The sequence below is a fragment of the Scyliorhinus canicula genome, chromosome 5 (genome assembly GCF_902713615.1).
Source record: "Scyliorhinus canicula chromosome 5, sScyCan1.1, whole genome shotgun sequence".
Classification (NCBI taxonomy): domain Eukaryota; kingdom Metazoa; phylum Chordata; class Chondrichthyes; order Carcharhiniformes; family Scyliorhinidae; genus Scyliorhinus; species Scyliorhinus canicula.
In genome coordinates, this window is record NC_052150.1 from 53,246,923 (window position 1) to 53,262,325 (window position 15,403).

The window sequence follows — 15,403 nt, forward strand, 5'->3', positions numbered from 1 at the left end:
CAACACCCCCCCATCCTCCCTGCCCCCCTTGCTGGGGACAAATAGGTCCTCGAATAGGGAAAAGAACATCCTCCGTCTTACAAAGAACCCTTCCTCTGACCCCATTTTTTCTAACTTAAGAAACTCCGCCACATCCCCCAACCACGCCAACACCCTTGGTGGTTCCACCGACCTCCACCACCCAGTAGAATTCACCGCCGGGCAATCTGAGCGGCAACGGTCGCAAGATCGCCACCAGCGGGCACAGCGACAGCCTCACCCCCACGATATCCGACAGTGGTTCAAAGATCGGACTCAAAAACCCACTAATCTCGGACACGACCAAAACAAATGGACATGGTTTTCCGGCACCCCCCTCCACATCTTTCACACTTAGCCTCTACTTCTTGGAAGAACCCGTTAATATGAGCCCTATGCACCACTTTAAACTGTACCAGGCTCTTCCTGGCACAGGACGATGGCGCATTCACCCAGTGCATAATTTCATTCCAGTCGTCCCACATCCCAATTCCATTCCCAGCTCTTCCTGCCACTTTTCCTCCTCAATTGGCACGTTCTCTGTGTTCACCAATCACCCGTTATATATTCGCAATCTTCCCATCCCCAGCTTGTCTTGTGTTAGCAATCTGTCCAGCAAGGTATGCTCCGACAGTTGATGGAACGAGAGTAGCTCCTTCCTCAAAAGGTCCCGCCACCTGCATATACCTGAATTCAGTCCCCCTCGGCAACTGGCATCTCTCCTGCAACTCTCCCTTCCACGAACAGGCCCTAACCCACTCCATTCCTTCCCTCTCACAAAGCCTACACGTCGCATCCAACTCCACTGGAGCGAATCTGTGATTCCTACAAATTGGTGCCAGCACTGACATAACTCCCAACATCAAAGTGCCGCCTCAACTGGTTCCAAACCTTTAGGGATGATGCCATCACCGGGATAACAGTATACTTAACCAGGAAGAATGAGTGGGGGCCGTAGCCAAGGCCCTTAGACAACCTCCACCCACAAAGCTTCCTCCACCTGCACCCAACTCCGCTTCCCCCCCCCCACCTCCACCACTGCTGCACCTTCTCCACATTCGCTACTCAGTAGCAGTATAGCAGATTTGGGACCGCCAGCACCCCCCACCCGCAGTCTCGTTTAAAAAAACTCAAAATCTGCGGCGTCTTGCCAGCCAATACAAATGCAAATAATCTGTCCACTTTTTGGAAGAATGCCTTTGGCAGGAATATCAGGAGGGACTGAAAATGAAACAAAACTCTCGGAAGGACTTTTTATCTTGACTGTCTGCAGCCTCCCTGCTGGTTACAGTGGGAGCGCATGCCTGCTCTTCAGATCCCCCTTCGCCTCCTCCACCGAACTGGCCAGGTTCCACTTATGCATGGTGGCCCAACGAATACCCAAGTTCCTGAACTTGCTTCTGGCAAGCCTAAATGATAGGGCACTCAAATTCACACTATTCCCCTAGGCATTCACCAGAAATATTTCAATCTTTGCCACATGCAATTTGTATCATGATCTTACCCATACACTCCAATGGATTTGAAATGTACATCGAGTCCCTATGTTCACGGCCTCCCTTACAATGCCAGATCACTCTGTCGATACCCAATGGTATCGGTCAAAGGTTCGATAGCCAACGGAAACAGCGAGGGCAGTGGGCACTCCTGCCTCGTGCCCCTCTGCCGGAAATCTCCTGAACTCATCGCATTTGTCCTTACACTAGCCGTGGGGGCATCATCCAGTAACCGCACACAGGAGTTAAACGCAGGCCCAAACACGAACCTCTCCAGGACTGGAACAGACACCTCCACTCTACCCTATCAAACGCTTCTCCACATCCATGGACACAATAACTTCCGGCACCTTACTCTTCTGAGTCATAATCACATTCAACAACGTCTAATGTTGCTGGACAGCTGCCGCCCTTTCACAACCAGACCCGTCTGGTCTTCCGAGACCACCTCCGGCACACACCCCTCCAGCCGCCTCGTCAATACATTAGCCAACACCTTCAATTCTGTGTTTAATAGGGGGAAGGGACCTGTATGCCCCACACTCCACAAGGTCCTAAGCAATCGATGCCTGAGCCAACAAGGCTGGTAGCTCACCATCTGCTCACCATCATGTACCAACTCCCTGGATCCCTCACCTTGCTGGCCATCATAAACTCCACCCTTTTAATAAATAGGATTGCAAACCCTCTCGACTTGGAGTCAAACCCAAGTGAAACATACGCCCCACCCACCCATTTCTATTCTTAACCTGACCCAATCCTTCATCTGGGTCCGTCATCCCTATCCATTGCAAAACTATCCCTGCTCTCAATTCCCTTTCTTGTCCAGGCCCACACAAAATGGCCACCCCCTCCTTTCTCCCCTACCCACCCAACAAGCTCCCTGCGTCACCAGTATAATCTCCCCCTCCCCAGGTTCTACCTCCCTGAAACTACCTAACCATAGCCCCCAACCTCTCTGGCTACCCGTCCCCCGCACTGTCTCCGTTCACCAGCATCCCAGCTAGCGTGGCAACTTCCACCTGGAGAACGACATAAAGGTCCCCATCCATACCGCTAAAACTGCCCCTCCCACCATAATGCCTTCCCCTCTCCACTCTTTGACTATTCCCTGCCCAGGTTTCCCCCTCCTGTACTCTCGTCCTCCCCTGCCAACAGGAGAAAGACACCTAGGACTCAGAACCACACCTCCATCTACCGCATTAAAATAACAAAAAGGACAATATGTGCAAAAGCAAAACACTTGCAAACATTGTACAAACATACCAAAAACCAAGAAATTCTCACCATTATCCATCCTCCAAACCATGCTCCTTAATAAAGTAATTCACCTCCACTGGCTAAGTAAAATAGTGTTCCTTCCCCATAAACATCACCCAGAGTTTGGTCTGATAAAACATCCCAAACTGGACCTTATTCCGAAAAAGCACCACTTTGGTCCGTTTAAAACCCTCTTGCCGCTTGTCCAGGTTGGTCCCATGTCCTGATATATTCAGATCCAATGACCTTCCCAACTGCAGTATCGCATTGCCCTCACCCATCTATAGAGAAATACAGCACAGAACAGGCCCTTCAACCCACGATGTGGTGCCGAACCTTTGTCCTAGGTTAATCATAGATCATAGAATTTTGGACACTAAAGGCAATTTACATTGGCCAATCCACCCAACCTGCACATCTTTGGACTGTGGGAGGAAACCGGAGTACCCGGAGGAAACCCACGTACACACGGGGAGGATGTGCAGACTCCACACAGACAGTGACCCAAGCCGAAATCGAACCTGGGACTCTGGAGTTGTGAAGCAATTGTGCTATCCACAATGCTACCATGCTGCCCTCAAGAACAAATTAATCTACACTCCATTATTCTACCCTAATCCATTTACCTATCCAACAGCCGCTTGAAGGTCCCTAACGTTTCCGACTCAACTGCTTCCACAGGCAGTGCATTCCATGCCCCCACTACTCTCTGGGTAAAGAACCTACCTCTGACATCCCCCCTATATCTTCCACCATTTACCTTAAATTTATGTCCCCTTGTAATGGTTTGTTCCACACGGGGAAAAAGTCTCTTACTGTCTACTCTATCTATTCCCCTGATCATCTTCTAAACCTCTATCAAGTCGCCCCTCATCCTTCTCCGTTCTAATGAGAAAAGGCCTAGCACCCTCAACCTTTCCTCGTAAGACCTACTCTCCATTCCAGGCAACATCCTGGTAAATCTCCTCTGCACCCCCTCCAAAGCTTCCACATTCTTCCTAAAATGAGGTGACCAGAACTGCACACAGTACTCCAAATGTGGCCTGACCAAGGTTTTGTATAGCTGCATCATCACCTCACAGCTCTAAAATTCAATCCCTCTGCTAATGAACGCTAGCACACCATAGGCCTTCTTCACAGCTCTATCCACTTGAGTGGCAACTTTCAAAGATCTATGAACATAGACCCCAAGATCTCTCTGCTCCTCTACATTGCCAAGAACTCTACTGTTAACCCTGTATTGCGCATTCATATTTGTCCTTCCAAAATGGACAACCTCATACTTGTCAGGGTTAAACTCCATCTGCCACTTCTCAGCCCAGCTCTGCATCCTATCTATGTCTCTTTGCAGCCGACAACAGCCCTCCTCACTAACCACAACTCCATCAATCTTCGTAACATCTGCAAATTTACTGACCCACCCTTCAACTCCCTCATCCAAGTCGTTAATGAAAATCACAAACAGCAGAGGACCCAGAACTGATCCCTGCGGTACGCCACTGGTAACTGGGCTCCAGGCTGAATATTTGCCATCCACTCTCTTGACTTCTATCGGTTAGCCATATCCGTTCGTTATCCAAAATCTTCTCCTTCTCCTGGAATTTATGCATTTGGATCATCACTGGCCATCGCTGTGTCCTGTCCACCTCCGGCCCTCTCGCGGACTCCCTCATCAACAAGCTTCACAAACATCTTTGAAACATAGGCCATGGCACTGCTTCACTCCACCCCCTCCGGCAGGCCCAGAATTATTAAATCCTGCTGCCTGGACCAATTCTCGTGATTGTCCACCTTTACTGTCAACTCCTTACCGGCCACTCCCAACATCGCCACCTCTGCCTCCAACTCCACAATCCGATCACTGTGATCCGTCACCGCGCTTTCCGCCTCCTGGATCATTACACCCTGCGATTCCAGGCGCTTCACCATCCCCTCCAAAGACCCGCAAAGAGGGGATACTGCTCCTTTAATTGCCTTGGGTCAGTCCTCTTGCATCTCTAGTTGATGTTGCCAAAGCTCCCCCTTAGCAACACCATCAACTGTTCCACAAGCAATGGGGTGGACAATGACGATGCTCCTGACTCTGCCATGCTTTCTATTACTGCGTCACACAGATCCTCCAACTCTGGAGCCGCTGCCTTATTCGATTTTGGATGGGTGGGTTAACCTGCCGACATTCCACTTCGGAGGAGAATTCAATTCCCACCACTTATTTTGCACAATCTCCAACAAAAGCGCCCATCACCCATGCAGAAAGGGCCTAAACCGAAGCCTCCAAGCAGGAGTGAGACCGATCAGCTCATGGCCGCCGCCAGAAGTCTCGTCAAAACCTCACTTATTTGACCAACTTTATAGCCACTCCCCCTGCCTGTTTCAGCCCAGCATCTACTTTTCTCCATACAAATAAATGCATCTTATTGTTTTTAAAAGGGGAATTAATTATATCTACTGCAATTATTCATAATCTCTGCTACCTATTTGTCCAATGTTATGTTTTGAAACTGTTGGATAGAGATGACTTTGGGGGAAACAAACAATTTATGAAAGACTTCATGATTCACTCGAGACATCATGAATAGAAACAGTGATTTTTTTTGCATTAAATAGCATGAATTCTGGTTCATTTTAAAGGAACAAAGTTAAATTTGGATTTGTAGTAGACTGACCAGACCATCATTTACATTAATATTCATTCTCCACATTCAACTTCCTAAACACACTGTGCATTAGTGACAACTCTGAGAAACTGAAGCTTATCCAACTCCACATCCTTTCACTGAGGCACTTCATTAACACCCCAAGTTCTGGCCTTCGTCTCACTCCGCTATGAATGCAACTTGGCAGTATAACTCAGTAAAGCTTGCACCCAGCTTCCCAGTTCAAATTGGCCCTCAACCCAGCTGGCATCAGTCTGCTCGCCAAACCAAGATTCATGCCCACGTTGATGGTTGAAGTTGAAATGCTCAACTCAAAATCTGGAACTGCATCTAATGTGCTGTAATGTGCAAGGCTATGGACCAGGTGCTGGAAAGTGGGATTAAAATGAGCGGCTATTTCATTTTTCTGTTCTGGCAGATGGGCCGAATGTCGTCTTTCAGTTACTCTCCTCCACTTCCTCAGTTACCGTGCTTTCGTTATCAACCTTTCTTCTCTTCCTTTCTTTGCCATCCATTTGCCCAATTCAAATGTCATTGTTTTGCCTCATTCAATCGACTGCTACCCTATCCCTACCACTACTGTTAAGGACTCAGTTGTTTGTTCCTTTGATCGCTGCTAGCACAAAGGGCAGGGATTAGTGGGGCTCTGAATACCAATGAGAGCCTACTCTTTGTACTCACCTATAGTATATACTCACCCATAGTATACAAAGAAATGGCTAGTGAAAGCAGCAACATGGAAAGAAGAGTGTGGCCAGATCCAGTATATTTACACCTGGACTCAAGCTGAAGTGGACCAGGTGGTGGAGGCAAGGAGCCTAGTCTACAGCGAGTTGCGTCAGCAAATACACTGATGAGGCCTCGAAAATGTCGATCGCTGGTGAGATGATTGGCATGATGGCAGAAGGATCAGACTTCGCCAACATTTTCTTCCAGCAGCCCACCTGACCCTCAAAATCCAGTTAACTTCATTCCATTTTTATTTGCTGTTTTTAGCACTGTTGCCTCATTGCTGGACAAATCTCCAATCAAAACGCCAAGATCCATCAGCGTCAGCAAGTTGAAACACATAAGAATTACACAGAATCTGAAGCACAATTGAGCCAAATTCAATTCATCCACAGTAGAATTTACCTCATATGCTGTTCATTTATCTTTATCTGCATATCCTATCAGCAAATTAACAGGAACCCAAAGCTCCACAACAACTCCTGGGCAGTCGATGAAGACCAAAAGCTCGGGCGTCTGGGACGCCCACTGAGTAATACTAAAACCAACAAAAACCTTCAGATTTAAGATCAGTGGCTCCTGGGTCCCACTAGCCAGGATTTCCATCAGCACCCCATCATTTTCCAACAGCCTGACTTGCTGCAAATTGAGCACACCAGAACAAACAGAGTCTACGGGGACTTGCCCACAATTATAAAATTACTATGAAAAGTTCTGACAAAGATTAACTCAATATTTCTTCAGAATATTAATTGACTTGATGAATAGGTTACGGCAACAGGAAATGAAGGCCTAAATACAAACACATAGGAGGTGAAGTTTAAAAAATAAATTTACCGGGGAGTTATAGCTGGGCTCTTGCTTTTAGAACCGGATTTATTCAGAAGTGGGGAATAGCTGGTTTCTTGCCGTGTGGACTGTGGCGTTCTTGCTTCAAGCGTCTTCATATCCGTTTTTTTCTTGCTTAGGCTTCTGGGAATGCGGGGCCTTATAGGAAGAGATGCCCTATTTGCTCCGTAGAATCTTGAAGTTTCTTTACATGTATAACATGTAACCAACTGCGTGAATTTTTAAAAAATACAGTTAATACACAGGTATGCTTAGACTCATACATTTAGTTTTGAGCAACTTCAGATAAAGTTTGATGTCCTCCAAACTACTGCGGAAATCCAGAGATAACCTCAAAGTCTAGCCAAGAAATCCAGAGATAACCTCAAAGTCTAGCCAAGAAATCCTGGGACCTTTACAGCAAAATTTTAATTTTTGCTCATCAATTATATACAGCATCCACACATTTTTGAAGATAAAATGCATTGGTTTTGTGTATGCTGCCGGAACAGAATTACATTAAAATGAGATTACTTTGTGACTTCAACAATGCCGAAGGACAAACCACATCCGTTTTTGATCGTGTGCATTATAGGGTGAACTGGTAGAAAGCTGTGCTAACAGGGAGCAAGGTTTGGAGATTTTAATCAACAACACTGTAGCCCTATCTCTGTCTTGAATTCTCTATGATTGTAGCTTTCCTATTCTAAGTACAAGAATGGCCTTAAATGCATTTCAGGAAAATATCTTGTGAATGACACAAAACTTGGAAATACTGTAAACGGTAAAGGACAGCATAGAATAGTGATGAGCAACCTGGATCACATGAGTGGCCCTCTGGCATCTCAGTGGGACACAAAATTTAAATGGGCATGTAAACTAACCATGATTCCATGAATAAGATTGAGTACATTTAATACATACCGAATCTTTCACAGCAAATTATAGAAAATGCTTAAACATTCTTGCGTTAATAGAACTTTTAACTTCAAATGATAAAAACAAAATAAATATTTACGTTTTGAACAGATGCGGACCGAGCACAGGGCCCTCACAGTCAATATTATTTGCAATCAGCACTCAACAACAGAGGGCCGGTGCAGACACGATGGGCCAAATGGCCTCCTGCACTGTAAAAATGTTGTGATCTCCTGGAAAGGCATCACAATGTGATTTATTCCCCTCTTTCCCCTCCTCAAAAAATGCTTGTTGACATCACTCATTCCAAATCGTATACTACTTGACTGAGCAGTGACTGTGGCGATGATTGATGTCACAAGGAAGAAGATGTATTTTTTTTTTAAATTTAGATTACCCAATTATTTTTTCCGATTAAGGGGCAATTTAGCGTGGCCAATCCACCTACTCTGCACATTTTTTGGGTTGTGGGGGCGAAACCCACGCAGACACGGGGAAAATGTGCAAACTCCACACGGACAGTGACCCAGAGCCGGGATTCGAACCTGGGACCTCAGCGCCGTGAGGCAGCTGTGCTAACCACTAGGCCACCGTGCTGCCCTAGGAAGATGATGTATTTCTTGTAATTAAATTAGTTTTGAAGCTACCAAAGCATTGGAAAAACCTAACCAGTTCACTAATGCCCTTTAAGGAAGGAAACCTGCATCCATACCTAGTCTGTTTGATATGCAACTCCAAACCCACAGCAATGCATTTGACTCTAACTGTGCTTGTAATAGCCCAGCAAACTGAGTCCTCAATATTGACTCTGGACTCAGGTCAGACATGGGCAAGGAAACCTCCTATTGATTACCACATACTGCCCTTCCTGAGCTAATGAATCATCGCTTCTCCATGGTGAACACAACTTGGAAGAAGCACTGCAAGTAGTAAGAACATTGAACGTAGAGCTTGGATTAGAATTTGGAACTATGATGTTGTTGCCATTACAGAAACCTGGTTGAGGGAAGGACAGGATTGGCAGCTAAATGTTCCAGGATTTAGATGTTTCAGGCGGGATAGAGGGGGAGTAAAAGGGGTGGAGGAGTTGCACTACTAGTTAGGGAGAATATCACAGCTGGACTGGGGGAGGACACCTCAGAGGGCAGTGAGGCTATATGGGTAGAGATCAGGAATAAGAAGGGTGCTGTCACAATGCTGGGGGCTTATTACAGGCCACCCAACAGCCAGCGGGAGATAGAGGAGCAGATAGGTAGACAGATTTTGGAAAGGAGTAAAAGCAACAGGGTTGTTGTGATGGGAGACTTCAACTTCCCAAATATTGACTGGGACTCACTTAGTGCTAGGAGCTTTGACGGGGCAGAGTTTGTAAGGAGCATCCAGGAGGGCTTCTTAAAATAATATGTAGATAGTCCAACTAGGGAAGGGGCTGTACTGGACCTGGTATTGGGGAATGAGCCCAGCCAGGTGGTAGAAGTTTCAGAAGGGGAGCATTTCAGGAACAGTGACCACAATTCAGTAAGTTTTAAAGTGCTGGTGGACAAGGATAAGAGGGGTCCTAGGGTGAACGTGCTAAATTGGGGTAAGGCTAATTATAACAACATTAGGCAGGAACTGAAGAACCTAGATTGGGGGCGAATGTTTGAGGGTAAACCAACATCTGACATGTGGGGGGCTTTCAAATGACAGTTGAAAGGAATTCAGGACCGGCATGTTCCCGTGTGGGAAAAGGATAAATACGGCAAATTTCGGGAACCTTGGATAACGAGAGATATTGTAGGCCTCGTCAAAAAGAAAAAGGAGCCATTTGTCAGGGCTAGAAGGCTGGGAACAGATGAAGCCTGTGTGGAATATAAGGAAAGTAGGAAGGAACTTAAGCAAGAAGTCAGGAGGGTTAAAAGGGGTCACAAAAAGTCATTGGCAAATAGGGTTAAGGAAAATACCAAGCCTTTTTACACGTGCATAAAAAGCAAGAGGGTAGCCAGGGAAAGGGAGGGCCCACTGAAGGACAGGCAAGGGAATCTATGTGTGGAGCCAGAGGAAATGGGCGAGGTACTAAATGAATACTTTGAATCAGTATTCACCAAAGAGAAGGAATTGGTGGATGTTGAGTCTGGAGAAGGGTGTGTAGAAAGCCTGGGTCACATTGAGATACAAAAAGACGAGGTGTTGGACGTCTACCCCAGAATACTGAAGGAGGCTAGAGAATAATTTGCTGAGGCCTTGACAGAAATCTTTGGATCGTTACTGTCTTCAGGTGATGTCCCAGAGGATTGGAGAATAGCCAATGGTGTTCCTTTGTTTAATGAAAAATGAAAATAAAAATCACTTATTGTCACGAGTAGGCTTCAATGGAGTTACTGTGAAAAGCCCCATGTTGCCACATTCCGGCGCCTGTTCGGGGAGGCTGGTACGGGAATTGAACCGCGCTGCTGGCCTGCCTGGGTCTGCTTTAAAAGCCAGCAATTTAGCCCAGTGTGCCAAACCAGCCCCTGGCACCTAAGAAGGGTAGCAAGGATAATACAGGGAACTACAGGCTGGTGAGCCTTACGTCAGTGGTAGGAAAATTACTGCAGAGAATTCTTCGAGACAGGATCTACTCCCATTTGGAAGCAAATGGACGTATTAGCGAGAGGCAGCATGGTTTTGTGAAGGGGAGGTCATGTCTCACTAACTTGATAAGAGTTTTTCGAGGAGGTCACAAAGATGATTGATGCAGGTAGGGCAGTGAATGTTGTCCATATGGACTTCAGTAAGGCCTTTGACAAGGTCCCTCATGGCAGACTGGTACAAAAGGTGAAGTCACATGGGATCAGGGGTGAGCTGGCAAGATGTATACAGAACTGACTAGGTCATAGAAGGCAGAGAGTAGCAATGGAAGGGTGCTTTTCTGATTGGAGGGCTGTGACTAGTGGTGTTCCGCAGGGATCAGTGCTGGGACCATTGCTGTTCGTAGTAAATATAAATGATTTGGAGGAAAATGTAACTGGTCTGATTAGTAAGTTTGCAGACGACACAAAGGTTGGTGGAATTGTGGATAGCGATGAGGACTGTCAGAAGATACAGCAGGATTTAGATCGTTTGGAGACTTGGGTGGAGAGGTGGCAGATGGAGTTTAATCCGGACAAATGTGAGGTAATGCATTTTGGAAGGTTTAATGCAGGTAGGGAATGTACAGTGAATGGTAGAACGCTCAAGAGTATTGACAGTCAGAGAGGTCTAGGTGTACAGATCCACAGGTCACTGAAAGGGGCAACACAGGTGGAGAAGGTAGTCAAGAAGGCATACGGCATGCTTGCCTTCATTGGCCGGGGCACTGAGTATAGAAATTGGCAAGTCATGTTGCAGCTGTATAAAACCTTAGTTAGGCCACACTTGGGGAGTATAGTGTTCAATTCTGGTTGCCACACTACCAGAAGGATGTGGAGGCTTTTGAGAGGGTGCAGAAGAGGTTTACCAGGATGTTGCCTGGTATGGAGGGCATTAGCTATGAGGAGAGGTTGAATAAACTTTGGTTGATCTCACTGGAACACCGGAGGTTGAGGGACGACCTGATAGAGGTCTACAAAATTATGAGGGTCATAGGCAGGGTGGATAGTCAAAGGCTTTTTCCCAGAGTCGAGGGGTCAATTACTAGGGGGGGGGCATAGGTTTACGGAGATGTACGAGCCAAGTTTTTTTTTTACACACAGAGGGTAGTGGGTGCCTGGAACTCGCTGCCAGAGGAGGTGGTGAAAGCAGATACGATAGTGACGTTTAAGGGGCGTCTTGACAAATACATGAATAGGATGGGAATAGAGGGATACGGACCCTGGAAGTGCAGAAGATTTTAGTTTAGACGGGCAGCATGGTCGGCACAGGCTTGGAGGGCCGAAGGACCTGTTCCTGTGCTGTACTTTTCTTTGTATTTTATATCAAATCTCCATCATCAAGAGTGGCTTGATACACTACAACTGAAGGACATAGTTAGTGCCAAAAAAACCTATTAGGCGTGTCCTCTTCAATCTAGCAGTTGCATCTGTCCATGACAACACTCTTGGAGGGCAGCACGGTGGCACCGTAGGTTAGTGCTGCTGCCTCACAGTGGTCCCAGGTTTGATCCTGGCTCTGGGTCACTGTCCGTGTGGAGTTTGCACATTCTTCCCGTGTTTGTGTGAGTTTCACTCCCACAACCCAAAGATGTGCAGGCTAGGTGGATTGGCATGCTAAATTGCCCCTTAACTGGAAAAAAATGAATTGGGTGCTCTAAATTTATATTTTAAAAAACACTGTCGTTAGGGAGACAAAATCAGATCTTGACACTAATGGCATCCTCCATCTACCATTATGCTCTCTGGGATAGATTGAGAACAGACCCAGCACTCAAAACTGGACTTCCAGCAGCAGAACTGTCCTCCACCAAAAAAATTCAAACCTGTGGCCCAGCATATCCCTCACACTTCCATTTGTCATCAGATTACGCCACCAAAGCCTGGTTTGATAAATCATTCCAACAGCAGCATCAGCCATAACTGCAAGTCACACCAACGTGAAGCTACAACACAAGACTACATCCATGCTAGACAATGCCAAGTGACTCCACAATCAACAGATCAGGGGCATGGCACAATTTTCCACCCCGTTGTGCCTGGGAGCATCATAGGAGAGGCCCGAAAGAGGCGTTGCATCATGCACTGAACCGCTTGCGAGTAACCTGACCCAAGGCACCCTGCATGATCGGAATCATGCCCTTGCTGGGCATGATCCAGATAATCATATTTAATTCATAGAATCATAGGAAAATTACAGCACAGGAGGCCATTCGGCCCATCTTTCCCATGCCGGCTCAATGACACCCAGGTGCCCTTTCTAATCCCACCTTCCTGCACTCAGTCCATCGTCCTGTAGCTTAGAGCACTTATGGTGCAGACCCAGGTATTTTAAAAAAGAATTTAGGGTCTCTGCCCCCGCCACCAACACAGGCAGAGACCTCCAGACTCCTACTACTCGCTGCGTAAAAAGGTCATGTCCCCTCTACACCTTCGGACACTTTTGGTGAATTTATAAGCCTGGTTCTAAAACTCTCCACCAAGGGAAGCAATTTTATCCTATCCACCCTTTCGCGCCCCTCATCCATTGGTACACCACAATTAAGTCACCCCTCAACCTTCTTTGTTCCAAGGAAAATAACCACAACCTATCCAATCTCTTCATGTAGTCACACTTTTCTAGCGTGGCAACCTTCTTGTAAACCTCCTCTGCACTCTCTCCAGAGCAATAATGTCCTTCCTGTAATGTGACCAGAACTGCACAAAATATTCCAGTTGTGGCCTCACCAGTGTTCTATACAATTCAAACATTATATCCTTACTTTTATATTCTATACCTCTGCCAATGAAGGATAGCATCCCATATGCTTTCTTTACAACCTTGTCTACTTGAACTGCTATCTTTAGGGATCTGTGTACTTGTACACCAATAAATCCCACTTCATCGCCCCCTCTTAGTATATTCCCATTTATTGTGTACTCTCCATAACTGTTTGACCTCCTTAAATGACCTCACACTTCTGCATTAAATTCCATCTGCCACTTTATCGCCACTCCACCAATCCATCTGTATTGTTTGGAGATTATAGCCGTGACCTCTATCACCTAGGACAAGGGCAGCAGATGCATAGGAACATTACCATCTGCCAGCTCCCCTCAAGTTATACACCACTCTGCTTTGGAATTATATCGTCGTTTCATCACTGTCACTAGATCAAAACACTTGGAACTCCATTCCTAACAGCACTGTGGGTGTATCTGCACAAGACGGAGTACAGCGGTTCAAGAAGGCAGTTGACCATCAGCTTCTCGAGGGCAATTTGAGATGTGCAACAATTGCAGGCGTAGCCAGCAATGCACACATCCCATGAAAGAATTTTTAAAATTAAGGAAAAAATGACATAAATATTTGAACCAGAGGAAGATATCAGACAACAGATAGAGTCAAGGCAGAAAGACAGAGAACAGTGCTCCGAAAGCTAGTGATTCGAAACAAACCTGTTGGACTTTAACCTGGTGTTATAAGACTTCTTACTGTCCAAAAAGGTTGGGTGGGGTTACTGGGTTATGGGAAAAGGCTGGAGGGTGCTCTTTACAAGGGCCGGTGCAGACTCGATGGGCTGATTGGCCACCTTCTGCACAGTAAATTCTATGATTCTAGAAAGAGGCCATTCAGCCTAGCAAGTCTGCACTGATCCTCCTGAAAGCATACTACCGAGGCCCTATTCCTGCAACCCCACCTAACACTTTGGACATGGGGCGTGGCCAATCCACCCAACCTGCAAAGATTTTTTTTTTATTGAAACAAAAAGATTGGTGAACAAGTTGTTGCTGAGTATCACTCGATTGCACTTCTGTAACTTTGTTGATGATTTATTAGACTTCTGTCACTTTGTTGATTATTTGAGAGTAGACTGATGAGGCACTAATTACCCTGCCTTTTGTGGACAGGATATGCCAAAGTAATTTTCCACTTTGTCAGGTAGATGTCAGTGTTGCAGCTGTACTAAAACACCTTGGCTAGGGGCACGGCTATTTCTGCCACACTAGTCTTCAGCATTACTGCTGCAATTTTATCAGGGCCCATGGCTTTTGCAGTATGCAGTGCCTTCAGCAGTTTTTTGATATCATGTGAAGAGAATCAAATTGGTTGAGACTAATAGCTGCAATGCTGTAGGCTTCAGGAGAAAGCCATGATGGGTCACCAATTCGGTGCTTTGTCTTTTGCACTGATGTGCTGGGCTTCCCTATCACAGAGGATGGGAATGTCTGTGGAGCTGCTCATCCGGTTAAATGTTTAAATGAGAAAGGGCTGCAGAGCTGATCTGATCCATAGGTTGTGGGATGACCTAGCCCTACCGCATACTGCTTCTGCTATTTAGGATGCATGTTGCCTTGTTTTGTAACTTCATCAGGTTGACACCTAATTTTTATGCATACAAATCACATATAGAAAAACAGTGGTCCAGTCTCTGGGGATTGTCCTCAAATCTATGGTCTTATTCCGTGGCAGAACAGTCTCAATGACCTAATCCTCCTGCTATTTCTTATGTTTCTATGTTAGCATTGTGAGTGTACCTTCACTAGAATGACTGCAGCAGCTCAAGTGTATAGCTTCTCAAGGGCAATTCGAGATTGCCAATAAATGCTGGTCTAACCAGCAATACCCACATCTCGTGAATGGATTTTTAAAAAAATCTGTTTTGCACATGATGAGAATGAATTAATTGAATTTAATACAAGTCCTTCAAATAATAGCTTTGAAGTACCACCGGATTCATGTCTCCATTATAAACTTTATTATTGTTTGTTCTTTCCTCCCCCACTGTGTCTTCATTTCATACTAATTAATTCCAGCTGAAAAACCCAACTCATTGCGAAGAAACAGTAGAATACATTTTTAATCTTTAGTGCGTCAGCGGAACTTGGCAGGTTTGGAATTGAGGGTGCCCAAATTCTGTGGCTCTGA

At 45.9% G+C, this 15,403-nt stretch overlaps 1 protein-coding gene across 19 annotated transcripts in view; it reads right to left on the reverse strand.

The window, feature by feature from the left end:
- c5h18orf21 (chromosome 5 C18orf21 homolog) overlaps positions 1 to 15,403 on the reverse strand; it is a 76,102-nt gene that overhangs the window by 17,181 nt on the left and 43,518 nt on the right. For 14 of the 19 annotated variants that reach the window (XR_005460652.1, XR_005460651.1, XR_005460653.1 and 11 more), the window contains one exon: positions 6,998 to 7,218. The exons of 3 other annotated variants lie outside the window; for them this stretch is intronic. Coding sequence is in view for 11 of the 16 variants with exons in the window: in XM_038797068.1 (XP_038652996.1) it covers positions 6,998 to 7,218 (221 nt within the window). In the remaining 5 variants the exon portion in view is untranslated. Of the gene's footprint in view, positions 1 to 6,997; positions 7,219 to 15,403 lie in introns of those variants that run through there. 2 more of the 19 variants (XM_038797064.1, XR_005460654.1) reach the window with 2 other exon arrangements.